The 15,620-nt window shown below is 47.0% G+C and overlaps 1 protein-coding gene across 1 annotated transcript; it reads left to right on the top strand.

The window, feature by feature from the left end:
- Positions 1-8,421: 8,421 nt before the first annotated feature.
- LOC120439265 lies at positions 8,422-10,680 on the top strand. Its single transcript, XM_039610066.1, has 6 exons — positions 8,422-8,618; positions 8,699-8,918; positions 9,046-9,257; positions 9,370-9,517; positions 9,596-9,704; positions 10,041-10,680. The coding sequence occupies exons 1-5, from the start codon at positions 8,439-8,441 to the stop codon at positions 9,700-9,702; spliced, it is 867 nt and encodes a 288-aa protein (XP_039466000.1). The 5' UTR covers positions 8,422-8,438; the 3' UTR covers positions 9,703-9,704; positions 10,041-10,680.
- Positions 10,681-15,620: the final 4,940 nt, after the last annotated feature.

Here is a 15,620-nt window from a genome sequence, read left to right as displayed (position 1 = left end):
TTCCTGGAACAGACTAACACGTACGCACCTTCACTTTGCAGCCATAGCAAAACATGATTAAACTCTTACCTATATAAATGAGTCTACCTAATGTGTATGTGTCAGCTTCTGCTGCCCTTTGTCTCACCCTTCACTTCATCAGCTACACCTTGTAACCTTTCCACTAGACACAAGGCCCGCACAACTGAAACTATGTGTCTGTATGTGTGTATGTCTGTCTGCTCTCTGAACCTTAGTTGACCTCAACTTAGGCAACCAGGCTAAGGCCATCCTGTGTGTAATGATCTTGACTTATATGTAAAATGTATAAAACAATGGTTTCAATCTAATACAACTACTTAAAGCTTAATCAGCGATAAATACATAATAAAATAACCTGCTCTTAGCTTGCACTCAGACTCTGCTTTCAGTTTCACTTTTGCAAAGTATGCAACTTCAAACACATGTAACTTCCTGTCTCATTTTGGAGTTACTCTACGTGGGGCCTTTTCTTTCACCATGCAGTCTGCATACAAACATTTAAGATTATAAATTCATAAATTTAAAAACATGTTTAAAAATAGAGTATTAGAAAAATATATTAATCAAGAATGAAAAAGAGCAAAAATAATAATTCTGAAACTCTTGATTGTTTTGCTTTGATGTAATTATCTAAGGTGGAAATTTATTTATTTATTTATTTTTGTTTGTTTGTTTGTTTGTTTGTTTGTTTTTGCTTTGCTTTGTTTTATTCTTTGCTTCGAGCCCTGTGTACAGGAGCTGCATGCAAAAGATTTTTTGTTAAAAGGGTTGGCATAATAAGCAAATGCTTCAGCCAATACCTTTTGATTAGCCTTGTCTCATGATTTTTTTGCTTTTTGGTAATCTTTATTTTGTATTCTGTATGCTAATCAATAAAATCAGTCAATCAATCAATCAAAAGCATTTCGGGTTATAGATTCAACTCAACAGTTTAAAGTGGTTCTTACTGGACCTGTAATACAGACTAATATAATACCAATATATTTGAACATCTGAATGCATCTGCATGCAACATCACTATTAATAATTAATGGAATGATAATACTGATCATAAAAAATAGCAGCAGAAATAGCAGCAAATAATAGCAGTAAAGCATTTCTCCTCTTGACAATAGCTTACTTACAAATGGGCTCGTCAGGCACTCTTCTTGGCTGCAGTGGTTATTATTATATTTCATGCTTTCAGCTCCCGTTTTTGCTCTGTGACAGCTCGGACTTTTCCTTTCTCTCCCTCCCTCGCTCACAGACACATAACGTGTATGGTAGTCCATTCTCGCTGCGGCACGGACTACACTGCCCATGAGGCTACATTCTTTAGGGCCATGCCTGTAGCATTCTGCCTATTAGCTTAGCACAACAACAACAACAAAAAAGCGCTCTCTCACCCAGGAAACACGCAGAGAGAGAGCGCGTCACCCTGTAACCATGGCAACCGTAACGCTGCCGCCTGGAACAACAGAACATAGCTGTCAAACAAACCCAAACAGTCCTGACCCGCGACAATATGAAACAGGAAAGTACCGCCGTGTAATCCATTTATTTCAACAAAGTAACTGTATTCTGAATACCACCTTTTTAAACGGTAACTGTAACGGAATACAGTTACTCATATTTTGTATTCTAAATACGTAACGGCGGTACATGTATTTCGTTACTCCCCAACACTGGCTATACGCAAAACCAACTCCTTCCTTAAATCCTGCAAGCTCATGCTGGGCAAGAGTGTCTCCACAGCTAGTTTGGGAAATACCAAGTTCATGGGGGGAGGGGGGTATTACAAACTGTAGCTGTAAAAACAAAAAATGGTCACAAATAAGGTAAAATGAAATAACACCTATAAGAGTTTATTTTAAATCAATGAAGAAGAAATTTACCTATCATACTGACTGTGTTTTATGAACGTACAAACCACTAAATTGTATATAGAAGCAAAAATTGAGATGTCCACCCCCTTCATGTTGTATGTTAGTTGTTACCTAACTCCGTTTCAATTTGGAGTCACAGGAATCTTCTGCACTTGAGCGTTGATAGACAAAATGTAAGAGAAAACTTCGTCAAGGAAGAGAGGTAAGCAATTTTAATTTTTCGAATGTAAGTAGTGTGTAGTCTAATCACTGTTTTAAAGTCAAGGGGACAGAATGATAAATTTAATTTGAGCGTGGGAAGGAGTAATGTAGCATGCTAACGGATGCTAGCGTTAGCTTAGCAGCCCTCGCATGTGGTTCAGAAAACAGTTAGTGAAGTATCTACTGTAATGTTGTGAGAATTCCTAGCTATGCTATTTATAAGGGGCAATGTTAGCCGTTTGTATTAAGTCTGTGAAGGTTCTCAGTCATCCAGGTCATCGTAGTCAAAGGAGTTTGCAAAGAAAAGCGTCTGGACTTCTTTAAGTTGCTTGAAGACGTTTCACCTCTCATCCGAGAAGCTTCTTCAGTTCTAAGGTCAAATGGCCGAGAGTCCCAGATTTAAACCCAGTGGGAGTATCCCCCCAAGGAGGGACAAAGGACCCCCTGGTGATCCTCTAATCACATGCGCCAAGGTGTGAAAGCGGGTGTGGGACCTAATCCGCCAGGGTTTCGGGTGAGCCCATTGTGAAACCTGGCCCCACCTTGTCATGTGAATTCCTGAGGTCAGATGGCCCAGGATGTGAGTGGGCGTTAAGGCGTCTGGGGAGGGAACTCAAAACTGGATTATAGATGGCAGACAGTTGGTGTCGTAAACCACCGCCTCTGTTCAAAGATGGTCGCTCACAGTGGACATAGATGGCCTCTTTCACTCCTCTTTCAAACCATCTGTCCTCTCTGTCCAATATGTGAACATTGGCATCCTCGAAAGAGTGACCTTTATCCTTAAGATGCAGATGGACTGCTGAGTCTTGTCCTGTGGAGGTGGCTCTTCTATGTTGTGCCATACGCTTGTGAAGTGGCTGTTTGGTCTCTCCAATGTAGAGGTCTGGGCATTCCTCGCTGCACTGTACCGCATACACCACGTTGTTCAGTCTGTGTTTTGGAGTTTTGTCTTTCGGGTGAACCAGTTTGTGTCTGAGTGTGTTGCTGGGTCTGAAGTACACTGGGATGTCGTGCTTGGAGAAAACTCTCCTGAGTTTCTCTGATACACCGGCTACATAGGGGATGACAACGTTGTTGCGTCTGCCTTTCTTATCCTCCCTCGCTGGTGTCTGATCTTCTTTTCTGTGCCTCTTTGCTGACTTTATGAAGGCCCAGTTAGGATAACCGCATGTTTTCAGTGCTTCCTTTACATGTGTGTGTTCCTTCTTTTTTCCCTGAGGCTTAGAGGGAACATGTTCTGCCCGGTGGTGTAGGGTCCTAATTACTCCAAGTTTGTGTTCCAGAGGGTGATGGGAGTCAAAGAGGAGGTACTGGTCCGTGTGTGTGGGCTTCGGTAAACTTCAATGTTGAGGTTGCCATTCTCTTCAATGTGCAGCGCAGTCCAGGAAAGGCAAACAGTTATCCTTTGTGTCTTCCCTGGTGAACTTGATGTTTTTATCCACGGCGTTGATGATGCGAGTGAAGGATTCCACTTCTTGTGTCTTGATTTTGACCCAGGTGTCGTCTACATATCTGTACCAGTGGCTGGGTACTCTCCCTTTAAAAGAGCCAAGAGCCTTTCTTTCCACTTCCTCCATGTAAAGGTTGGCTACAATAGGTGACACAGGGGAGCCCATGGCACAGCCATGTTTTTGTCTGTAGAAGCCTTCGTTGTATTTGAAGTATGTTGTGGTAAGGCAGAGGTCTAACAGTGTGCAAATCTGATCGGGTGTGAAGTTGGTCCTGTCTTCCAAGGAGCTGTCTTCTTGTAGTCGTTTTCTGACAGTCTCCACTGCCTCCGTGGTGGGTATGCAAGTGAAGAGTGAGACTACATCAAAGGACACCATGGTTTCATCTGGATCCAGGGTAAGTTTCTGGACCTTGTCGGTGAAGTCGGTGGAGTTCTTGATGTGGTGTGGGTGTTCCCACGAGAGGTGCCAGGATGGTAGCAAGGTGTTTCGCAATGTTGTAAGTGGCTGAGTTTATGCTACTGACTATGGGTCTGAGTGGGACCCCTTCCTTGTGGATCTTAGGAAGTCCATAAATGCAGGGTATGGCATCCCCTGGATAAAGGCGGTGGTATTTGAGGCGGTCAATGATTTTGTCCTTTTCAAGGTCTTGAAGGCAAGCTATAACTTTCTTTTGTAGCTGCTTGTGGGGTCTCGTTTTAAAGCTTCGTAGGTGTTGTTGTCACTGAGGAGAGTAGTGATCTTTGTGTGGTAATCTGTTGTGTTTAGGACCACGGTGCACCTTCCCTTATCCGCTGGTAATATAGTAATGTTGTGGTCTTTGCTCAGGGAAGCGACGGCCTTCTTTTCTTGTAGGGTGAGGTTAGACGGAGGGACTTTGGCACTGGAGAGGGTGGCTGAGACTTTCATCCTGATTTGCTCTGCTTCTGTCTGTGATAATTTATTAATCCGTATGGCGGTTTCTGTGGCTGTGATGAGGTCCACTATGGGCAACTGTTGCGGAGAAATGGCGAAATTGAGTCCTTTGGCTAAAACCCTCTTTTCAGGTTCAGTGAGATTCCGGTCTGAAAAGTTCTTTACCCATTTCTCCCGGCTGTCTTCAGGTGTGTTTTCTTCTCTGAGTTGTGTGGTTTCAGACTGAGGAGTGTGGGTTTTTGAAAGCAAGGTGTGGTTTACGACACCAACTGTCTGCCATCTATAATCCAGTTTTGAGTTCCCTCCCCAGACGCCTTAACGCCCACTCACATCCTGGGCCATCTGACCTCAGGAATTCACATGACAAGGTGGGGCCAGGTTTCACAATGGGCTCACCCGAAACCCTGGCGGATTAGGTCCCACACCCGCTTTCACACCTTGGCGCATGTGATTAGAGGATCACCAGGGGGTCCTTTGTCCCTCCTTGGGGGGATACTCCCACTGGGTTTAAATCTGGGACTCTCGGCCATTTGACCTTAGAACTGAAGAAGCTTCTCGGATGAGAGGTGAAACGTCTTCAAGCAACTTAAAGAAGTCCAGACGCTTTTCTTTGCAAACTCCTTTGACCCCGTTTGTATTAACTTAAGTTAATAGGCACATTGAGAATTTCTTTCAATTAGCAAGAGAGCTAATTAACCACATTCAGGGTTTTCCAATTGTCTTTGACTGATTTACTAGCTGCATGAATTCCCTCACAAGGTGTGGGTTTAAATTAATATTTTGATATTAATTGGATTTATTAAAGTGGGCTCAAAACAGTGTTATTCAGGAATCAGGCTGGTTGGTAAAACAAGTAGCGCTGTGTATCGATTCAAAATTGAAACAGAAGATGGCAGCACTGCATGTACAAGGATGCCAGCTGCCGTTAAACCCCGAAGAAGAAGAAGCTGTATCCCAGAATTCATAGCGCGGCCTAGCTCAGTTTCCAAAACTGGCGGCAGCTAGTTAGTTTTAAAATTTCTCTTATTACTCTTTCTAGGTCACAAAATAAATGTTTAACATATTTTCAGGCGAGAATGTAGCCGTGTAAACTTCAAATATCTGGACAGTTTATCAAGACACCACATATTTTCAAAAGCGCTCCGACATTTTCGGAGACGTCTGTTACCCACTAGCTCGATAGCTAGCCGGGGTTTAACGCTCACTAGAGCCTGTGAGAACACCGGACTCCGGGCAAACCATTTTCAAAACCACCGCCGTCTTTCACTACTCAGGTGAAACATGATATATAAGTCACTTAAATAACTTAAAAATGTTATTGTTTGGCTTTTTTCAGTATTTTATTTGTTCCTGAGTAAATCGGTTTGGCTGAGATTGAAGTTACAGTTTTTACACAGCTGAATAAACGTCAAGCAGACAACTGATTATTAGAAGTGTGAGATGCTCGAGAATATACTCCGGTGTCCTGTTATATTTTAGATAGCAATGAGCAATCTGCAAATTTCTTTAAAATGTAATAAACTGTCATCTTGTCTTTATTTTTAGTTAGCATATACCTTAAGCACTTAAAGCTATAAGCTAATGATAGTTATATAAGAGCAGATGCTGCTGGTGCAATAAGCTGTACATTTTACGTCCAATGGATGCATGATCTGATTAGTCTACTAATCGCAAAAATAATCGGTGACTAGTCAACTCAAAATAATCGTTTGTGGCAGCCCTAGTCAGCATAATCTTATTGATGAAATTCAATGACACAAATCTGGGTGAGTAAAAGTTCACCGGGCAATATTGTATAACCCTTTCAGACCTCAGCCTGGCTGTCTGGACATTTCTTTTCTATTATAGCTTTAAAAAGGGTAAAAATATTGAACAATCAAAACGATTCTTTGACGTGAATCAATTTGATTCTCATGGGACTCAATTAAGATTCAACTTTTCAAATGTTTTTAACATAACACTAATTGTAAACATTTGTCTTGCAGGTGACTGAGCAATGGAGAAGCTGGATGATGTAACAGTATCTGTCCTTAAAGGTTATATTTAAGGACAGGCCTTAAATAGCCTGGCATTGGAGCGGATGATGCCGTCATTCATCTCCTACATCGTTCCCTCGCTCACCTGGAGACCGCTGGGAGCATTGTGAGAATCACGTTCTTTGATTTCTCCGGTGCCTTTAACACCATTCTTCCCTCGGTTCTGAAGGACAAGCTGGAGAACTCTGGAGTGGACCATCACCTCACTACCTGGATTTTGGACTACCTCACCGACCGACCACAGTATGTGAGGACTCAGGGCTGTGTGTCGGACAGGGTCGTCTGCAGTACGGGGGCCCCACAGGGAACGGTTCTGGCTCCGTTCCTCTTCACCATCTACACTGCAGACTTCTCCCACAACTCCACCCAGTGCTTCCTGCAGAAGTTCTCTGATGACTCTGCAATAGTCGGCCTCATCACTGATGGGGACGACAAGGAGTACAGAGGACTGACTCAGGACTTTGTGGACTGGTGCCAGCTGAACTACCTCCAGATCAATGCCAGTAAAACCAAGGAGCTGGTGGTAGACTTCCGCAGGCACAAGCATCCTCCACTGCAACCACTGAACATCCAAGGTATGGACATCAAGGCTGTGGACAGCTACAGGTACCTTGGTGTTCATCTGAACAACAAACTGGACTGGACTCATAACTCAGACGCCCTCTACAGGAAAGGGCAGAGCAGGCTGTACCTGCTGCGGAGACTCAGGTCGTTTGGGTGGAGGGCCCACTCCTGAAGACCTTCTATGACTCTGTGGTGGCCTCAGCCATTTTTATTATGGTGTGGTCTGCTGGGAGGCAGCATCTCTGCTGGGGACAGGAAGTGACTGAACAGGCTGATCCGAAGGGCCAGCTCTGTTCTGGGAGGCCCTCTGGACCCAGTGGAGGTAGTGAGTGACAGGAGAATGGTGGCTAAGCTGTCATCCCTGATGGACAACATCTCCCACCCCATGCATGAGACTGTGAAGGCACTGAGCAGCTCCTTCAGTGGGAGACTGCGGCACCCACGGTGTGGGACGGAGAGATTTCGCAGGTCTTTCCTCCCCACTGCTGTCAGACTCTACAATAAAGACTTTTGCAGCTGATCAAACACACAAATCCACACATGTGCAATAAGACTGCTATATGTGCAATTCTTCTTCTGACGAAGTTGTGTTTTTGTATTTTCCTACTCAGTTGTATATAGTATTTGTATTTCTATTTTATTCTATTGTACATAGTATTTTATTTTATTTTATTTTATTTTATTGCATTTTATTGCATTGCATTCCAGTGTTTTCTCATTTCTGCTATAGAACTTTGCACTTTTGCTGTAACAAAACAAATTTCCCACCTGTGGGACTAATAAAGGCCATCTTATCTTATCTTATCTTATATTTGATAATATATTTGTGTGTGTATATGTGTGTGTGTGTGTGTGTACATATATATATATATATATATATATATCTACATATAAAAATAACAGTTTTGTTTGTGCAGTTATGTGCTTGCACAGTTTAACTGGTGTTTGTCTTTTTGTTAGCTGAAAGCATTGACGAGCGCATGCTTTTAACATTGACCCGTGATGATCTGAGGAACCTTTTTTCTGGGCCTGAGCACTTTCTCAGAAGAAAACGTGTGGTCAATAATTCATCCTGAGGTATTATGTAAAAAATATTTAGTTCAACTAATCTCCAGAAAGTATGCATTTATTTTAGCAGTACTTGACATTTTTATTTTCTCACCCTAAACCAGGAAGACCATCCGCTATCACAGAAACCTGAAACAACTTCTTCACCCAGGGTAGTTGCTACAGGCCCTCCAACTGCTGATGCTAATGTAGGCCAGCTGAAAACCTTGCAGCTCCCCAGTCCTCCGGAATATGTTGTGTACACCGACAGTGAGTTGGAGCAATGCTGAAAGAGTCACCTGGAGTTGGCCTGCTCCGGCAGGGAACAAGCATGCGTCATGTCAAAAGAACTGAGATGCAGATTGGTGAGAAATACAATCACAAGTATGGTGTCCCTTTTGAGAGCATGCCAAGGCCAAATGGAGCGATACCCCTCTAAGACCGAAATCACTGCAATGGCTAAAAAAGTTGTGGAATATTATCCTATGCTGCAGGATAATGATGCAAGCGTAAAACACGTAAGTTCTTGTATTTGTGTCTCATATATAAATCATTTTGTTTTGTTCAGGGGGCATGATATATATGTATTTTTCACCAGGAGAGCATTAATGCCAAGTTACAAAAAAGGCTGCAAAATATGAAAACCCCAGTAAAAAGGCAAGGACCAACACCGGAGAGGGGATGGCCCAAGAGAAGGCTCACTGACCTCTCCCCAAGGGATGAAGAAGCTGATGATGAAGATGCTGATCGCAGTTCTTCCAGTGGTGCATCTACTCTGTTATCACCTGTCAGAAATTCTGACGATGCCTCCACTTCATGTGAGTACATACATGTAATTTTGTAAAATGGTTATCAACACACAGCCAGTAGTAGCTAATGTTTTGTGGAAGTCTACTTCAGTAACAATGAAAAACCAAAATGCTCTTGTACTTCTCTCTATCTTAGCTGACAAGGATAGTCGGCAAATACAAGCAAGACATTACAAAACATTACAAGAAATGTGCAAGAAGGCAAAACCAAACCAAGAAGATGTGTCCCAGCTATTAGACCTCGAGTTTGAAGCCAGAAGATCCTTCATTGACTCAGACACCATGAAAGAGGAGAACAGAGCTCGCCTCATCTTGGATGCATATCCATGCTTTAAAGAACTGCATCATGTAAGTTTTTGGAAGAGTTAATCAATAATCACTTTAATTTCAAATATATTTGGTGTGGTAGTAAAGTTATTTTGATTTTATTTGGTTACTTATTTTTTTAAACCTATTGTAGGCGTTGGGTGAGCTTCGCAGAATTTTGGATCCCCACAACAACAAGTTCATCAGTCAAATAAAACTGAGATGGGAAGAATTCTGCGCCAGGGTAGAGTTCTACGGTGTGTCAAAGAAGGCAATGAATCCACCAATGACCATGGACAAAAGTAAGTTTTACCATTTGAATACAAAGTTCTCATCCTTTAAAATTTATGTTTATGAAGGTTTGTTTCTGCTTTGTTCAGCTGAAGCCCACCTTGCACTGATGAAGGCTCTTCCATGCTCTTTCCCACACCTGCCCATCCACCAAAAAAGATGGGGAATGCTTCTGAAGCATTTCTACATGTCCTGAAGGTAAGTTTTGTAAAATTTGCTTATAATGATCTACAGAAAATTTGGCAAACGAAATTTTTCAGTCAAACATGACTCCAAAATGCTTTTTCGGTTTCAGCCGAAAGACTTAAATCTATAATTTATTGTTTTCATTAATTTATAACGTATTTAATGTACACGAGTGTGGTCACATAAGGAGTCGCTTGACACTGATAAACCATAAGTCATAACTACTATAAAATGTGTGTAACCAACAAAGAACAAGATAATGACGTCTCCGACGTTATGACCAAATCCCAGCAAAAAAACATACAATTATCATAAGATGGTAACTGTCATGTCTTTTGTGTCTTGCAGCCTACAGAAGATCCAGATGCTGTCCTCCAGAAACGAAGCTTGTCATGTCCAGTAGTGATGTTCGATGGCTGCAAGTGTGTCATTGCTGTTGGTAATTTACCAGTTACAACATTTGACAAAGAAAAACTTGGTGAGGCTATGATATATGTGATAGCATACTTTTATGCACTCCATCTGACTTACCCCAAATGCGTGGCAACCCTGCTGTCTGTCATTCAGACAGAAGTTCTCCAGGATGCCATTAATGAGCATGACACTACATCATCTTACAGAAAAGCCCTGGCAGAATGGCATGCATTTATTGGAAAGTAGTGTGTAAATTTCAGATAAGATTATGAGAGGGCACTTCTGTTTTGTTTTTTGTTTTTTCAATCTGGGTCTTATTTCTAAAATGGAAAATGTTCATTTACTCACCCAGACAAGTTTTGTGGTATTTGGTGTCATTCGAAAGAAATTTGAATCTTTGTGGTCTTCCTATGTCACTCGTCAGTTTTAATGGGGCAATGGCGAAACCTCTAAGGCTGTTGAAATCTTGAAACCACTTAAACTCATAATGTTGGACCTGTACTGTTCAATTGTATCTTTATTATCTGCAGGTTATTGTTAAAGTGGACAAATAAAGATGGACACTTTTGCTCTGTTTCAGTTTTGTTTTGTCCTTAATCAGCAATATAATTTTAAAGTAGTGTTTAGCTAAATTTAAAAAGAAGAAATATCTTTAAAATGATTTAATGTACTAGTTTTTAGATTATTTGCCTTGATTTGTTCGTTAGAATAAGTGTTTTATGCCTATTTTCAGATTTAATTTCTTCAACATTTTACTTAGAACAAGTGGTTAAAGCTTATTTTTAGGTTTCAAGCCATGATTGGTTGCCTGGAATAAGTGTAAAAGACTTATTTTTAGCTTTATTATCTTATTTGTGGCTTACAATAAGTGGTTAAAGCTTATTTTAAGTTTCAATGTTCTGATTTGTTGCCTGGAATGAGTGTAAAAGACTTATTTTTAGCTTTATTTAAATCTAGATATTGTTCTTATTTCAAGAAATCTTGTTAAGAAAAAAACACTTACCCCATGGGCAGATAATTTCACTTGTTTTAAGCAAATCTTCACCAAAAATAAGTGTATTTTTCTAGTATTAAGGAGGTGGGTTTTTGCAGTGCGTGCACACGGCAACGGCGACGAGCAAACAGTTCAGGGGGCCGACCGTGCACACGGCAACGGCGGCGACGGGCAAACAGTTCAGGGGGCCGACCGTGCACACGGCAACGGCGGCGACGGGCAAACAGTTCAGGGGGCCGCCCTCGACGGCCATGATGCCGACTCAGAGGCCTGGAAAGCGGCCAACAAAGGCGAGGAGGCGCAGGGCGAGCTGGCTCTGACAGCAGAGTTGCCACTGCAGGACCAGGCGAGGCTGGAACAGATGCTGAGGCCGCAGGACCAGGCGAGGCTGGAACAGATGCTGAGGCCGCAGGACCAGGCGAGGCTGGAACAGATGCTGAGGCCGCAGGACCAGGCGAGGCTGGAACAGATGCTGAGGCCGCAGGACCAGGCGAGGCTGGAACAGATGCTGAGGCCGCAGGCGGCGAGGACGGAACAAAGGCTCGGAGGCCGCAGGCGGCGAGGACGAAGGCTCGGAGGCCGCAGGCGAAGCGGGTGAGGCTGAAGCTGTTACTGGACCAGGCGAGGCAGGACCGGGCGGCAGCGTGGCAGCTGCGGAAGCCAATGAAGCTGATGCTGACGCTGCAGGCGCAGATGAAGCTGATGATGATGATGCTGGACCAGACGAGGAAGAGGACACGGAGGCCGGACCAGGCGAAGACACGGAGGCTGATTAGGCTGATGAGGCTGCCGGACCAGGCGAGGCTGATGAGGCTGCCGGACCAGGCGAGGCTGATGAGGCTGATGAGGCTGCCGGACCAGGCGAGGCTGATGAGGCTGATGAGGCTGCCGGACCAGGCGAGGCTGATGAGGCTGATGAGGCTGCCGGACCAGGCGAGGCTGATGAGGCTGATGAGGCTGCCGGACCAGGCGAGGCTGATGAGGCTGCCGGACCAGGCGAGGCTGATGAGGCTGCCGGACCAGGCTGGCGAGGCTGCCGGACCAGGCTGGCGAGGCTGATGAGGCTGCCGGACCAGGCTGGCGAGGCTGATGAGGCTGCCGGACCAGGCGAGGCTGATGAGGCTGATGAGGCTGCCGGACCAGGCGAGGCTGATGAGGCTGATGAGGCTGCCGGACCAGGCGAGGCTGATGAGGCTGATGAGGCTGCCGGACCAGGCGAGGCTGATGAGGCTGCCGAGGCTGCCGGACCAGGCTGATGAGGCTGCCGAGGCTGCCGGACCAGGCTGATGAGGCTGATGAGGCTGCCGGACCAGGCGAGGCTGATGAGGCTGATGAGGCTGCCGGACCAGGCGAGGCTGATGAGGCTGATGAGGCTGCCGGACCAGGCGAGGCTGATGAGGCTGCCGGACCAGGCGAGGCTGGCGAGGCTGCCGGACCAGGCTGGCGAGGCTGCCGGACCAGGCTGGCGAGGCTGCCGGACCAGGCTGGCGAGGCTGATGAGGCTGCCGGACCAGGCTGATGAGGCTGATGAGGCTGCCGGACCAGGCTGGCGAGGCTGATGAGGCTGCCGGACCAGGCTGATGAGGCTGATGAGGCTGCCGGACCAGGCGAGGCTGATGAGGCTGATGAGGCTGCCAGACCAGGCGAGGCTGATGAGGCTGCCGGACCAGGCGAGGCTGGCGAGGCTGCCGGACCAGGCTGGCGAGGCTGCCGGACCAGGCTGGCGAGGCTGATGAGGCTGCCGGACCAGGCTGATGAGGCTGATGAGGCTGCCGGACCAGGCTGGCGAGGCTGATGAGGCTGCCGGACCAGGCTGATGAGGCTGATGAGGCTGCCGGACCAGGCGAGGCTGACGAGGCTGCCGGACCAGGCGAGGCTGGCAAGGCTGCCGGACCAGGCTGGCGAGGCTGCCGGACCAGGCTGGCGAGGCTGCCGGACCAGGCTGGCGAGGCTGATGAGGCTGCCGGACCAGGCTGGCGAGGCTGATGAGGCTGCCGGACCAGGCTGATGAGGCTGATGAGGCTGCCGGACCAGGCGAGGCTGATGAGGCTGCAGCAGCTGGCGAGGCTGATGAGGCTGCTGCAGCTGGCGAGGCTGATGAGGCTGCTGCAGCTGGCGAGGCTGATGAGGCTGCTGCAGCTGGCGGCGTGGAAGCCGGAGGCGGAGGGGCTGCAGCTGGCGGCGTGGAAGCCGGAGGCGGAGGGGCTGCAGCTGGCGGCGGCGTGGAAGCCGGAGGCGGAGGGGCTGCAGCTGGCGGCGGCGTGGAAGCCGGAGGCGGAGGGGCTGCAGGCGGCGGCGTGGAAGCCGGAGGCGGAGGCGCTGCAGGCTGGACGGATCCCTCGGACCCTCCAGCGATGACAGCAGATGAAGGCCGGAGCGGTCCCTCGGACCCTCCAGCGGAGACTAGAGACGAAGGCCGGAGCGGTCCCTCGGACCCTCCAGCGGAGACTAGAGACGAAGGCCGGAGCGGTCCCTCGGACCCTCCAGCGGAAGCCATCACAAAACCAGCAGATAAGGAGTCCACTGGCAGACACGAAAGCAACTGGCACTGCACTGAGCGTGACACTGGAGACTGCACTGAGCGTGACACTGGAGACTGCACTGAGCGTGACACTGGAGACTGCACTGAGCGTGACCCAGGCGGCACAGGGGCCTGGACTACAGGCGGCACAGGGGCCTGGACTACAGGCGGCACAGGGGCCTGGACTACAGGCGGCACAGGGGCCTGGACTGAAGTCTGAACTGGCGGCCGTTGAAACCGTCGAGGTGAGAGTGGAGTTGGTGACGGAGTAGATGACTGCACTAGCGGCCAGGCGGCTAACTGGGCTACAGGCAATGGGGACACTGGAAACTGAGCGGAAGGTGGGTGCTGGGCAGCTAACAGAGCTGAGAGCGAGTAAGCAGATTACACTGGGAGCTGGGCTACTGGAGACACAGGTTACACTGGGAGCTGGGCTACTGGAGACACAGGTGACACTGGGAGCTGGGCTACTGGAGACACAGGTGACACTGGGAGCTGGGCTACTGGAGACACAGGTGACACTGGGAGCTGGGCTACTGGAGACACAGGTGACACTGGGAGCTGGGCTACTGGAGACACAGGTGACACTGGGAGCTGGGCTACTGGAGACACAGGTGACACTGGGAGCTGGGCAGCTAAGTGAGCTACAGGTGACACTGGGAGCTGGGCAGCTAAGTGAGCTACTGGGAGCTGGGCAGCTAAGTGAGCTACTGGGAGCTGGGCAGCTAAGTGAGCTACTGGGAGCTGGGCAGCTAAGTGAGCTACTGGGAGCTGGGCAGCTAAGTGAGCTACTGGAGGCTGGGCAGCTAAGTGAGCTACTGGAGGCTGCGGAGGTGTGGTGGAGCGAGGATAGCGAGGATGCAGTCTCTTTCTGAAGGGAGGATCGAAGGATTTGGTTATTAATCTTGACGGGAAAAGATGCTGACGCTGAGAATACCAGGCTGCGAGGGCGTCCAGAAGGGCCGCAGAATCTTCCTTGCCTGGACCACCCATGCCAAACAGCTCAAAGCAAAACCTGGCTCTCAGAGCTGGTATTATTTGTTTTAGTCTTTTAATGTCCAAAAAGCTAGCTGTGCAGAGGGTGGAAGACAAAAAGTTGTCAAAAAAAACAACCTGGATGAGTCTCTTGGGAGTGTCCTCAGCGTGGATGATGCCCCGGCAATAATTCCACAGCTGTGCGAGATACAGAAAGAGTGAGTCTGCTGGATCCATTTGATGGTCGTATCGTTCTGTCATGTTCGCGTACCGGCAGGCAAGGAGAGGAGGACCCAAAATGCAGGTTTCAGTGAGACGAGGTAGAGCTCAAAGTACCGCTTTATTAGCAGGTTGCCGGTAAACAGTGGACCAAACTAATCTGGGAGAAATACAAGCTAATAGGCAGATACACACGGACGGAAAACAGAGTGCAGACTGAAGGTGAGTAGACATCAACGATACGACAGAGAACAAAGGTAACACAGGGCTAATATACACACGGCAGTAATCAAGGGATGAGGAACAGGAGGGGAACACACCTGGGAGAAATCACAGCTGACGAGACAGGGGAATAGCAAACAGAATACACTGACACCAGACACGAACCTCCAAAGTAAAACAGGAAACCAGAAACAACTTACAAGGAGGCAGAAGACGCTGCACTTAATCTAGAACAATAAACAACACTATAGAAACATACCAAAATATAAAGAACTGAAGAAGCTGGGTCAAAATGACCCAGAACCGTGACAGCTCTCCTGTTGCTGACAGAAACTAGTTCTCTTTTAAATGTGTCCCATCTGTATAGGACATGTACACTCCAGGCGGAGATTGTTTAGCTTCTTTGATTTTATCAAGAATATTAGTATTTTTGAATCTGCAATAATGGGACATATACTACTGTGGGACCACTAGAATCTAGAGTGCATTGGACAGGCATTACTGGAGGGTAATGGCTCGTCACAAAGGTTTTCCTCCGCTTAGCAGTGGATAGCTCTGCACCTGCTGTAGCTGCATTAACAAA

This window comes from Oreochromis aureus, linkage group 3 (genome assembly GCF_013358895.1).
Source record: "Oreochromis aureus strain Israel breed Guangdong linkage group 3, ZZ_aureus, whole genome shotgun sequence".
Classification (NCBI taxonomy): Eukaryota; Metazoa; Chordata; class Actinopteri; order Cichliformes; family Cichlidae; genus Oreochromis; species Oreochromis aureus.
Note: the sequence above shows the minus strand (reverse complement) of the source record. Positions and strands in the feature narration are given on the sequence as shown.

Coding starts and splice junctions, on each gene's coding strand:
- LOC120439265 (XM_039610066.1), top strand. CDS start 8,439: ATGTCAAAAGAACTGAGATGCAGATTGGTGAGAAATACAATCACAAGT. Junction 8,619..8,698: donor ATGATGCAAGCGTAAAACAC/GTAAGTTCTTGT, acceptor ATTTTTCACCAG/GAGAGCATTAATGCCAAGTT. Junction 9,258..9,369: donor GCTTTAAAGAACTGCATCAT/GTAAGTTTTTGG, acceptor AACCTATTGTAG/GCGTTGGGTGAGCTTCGCAG.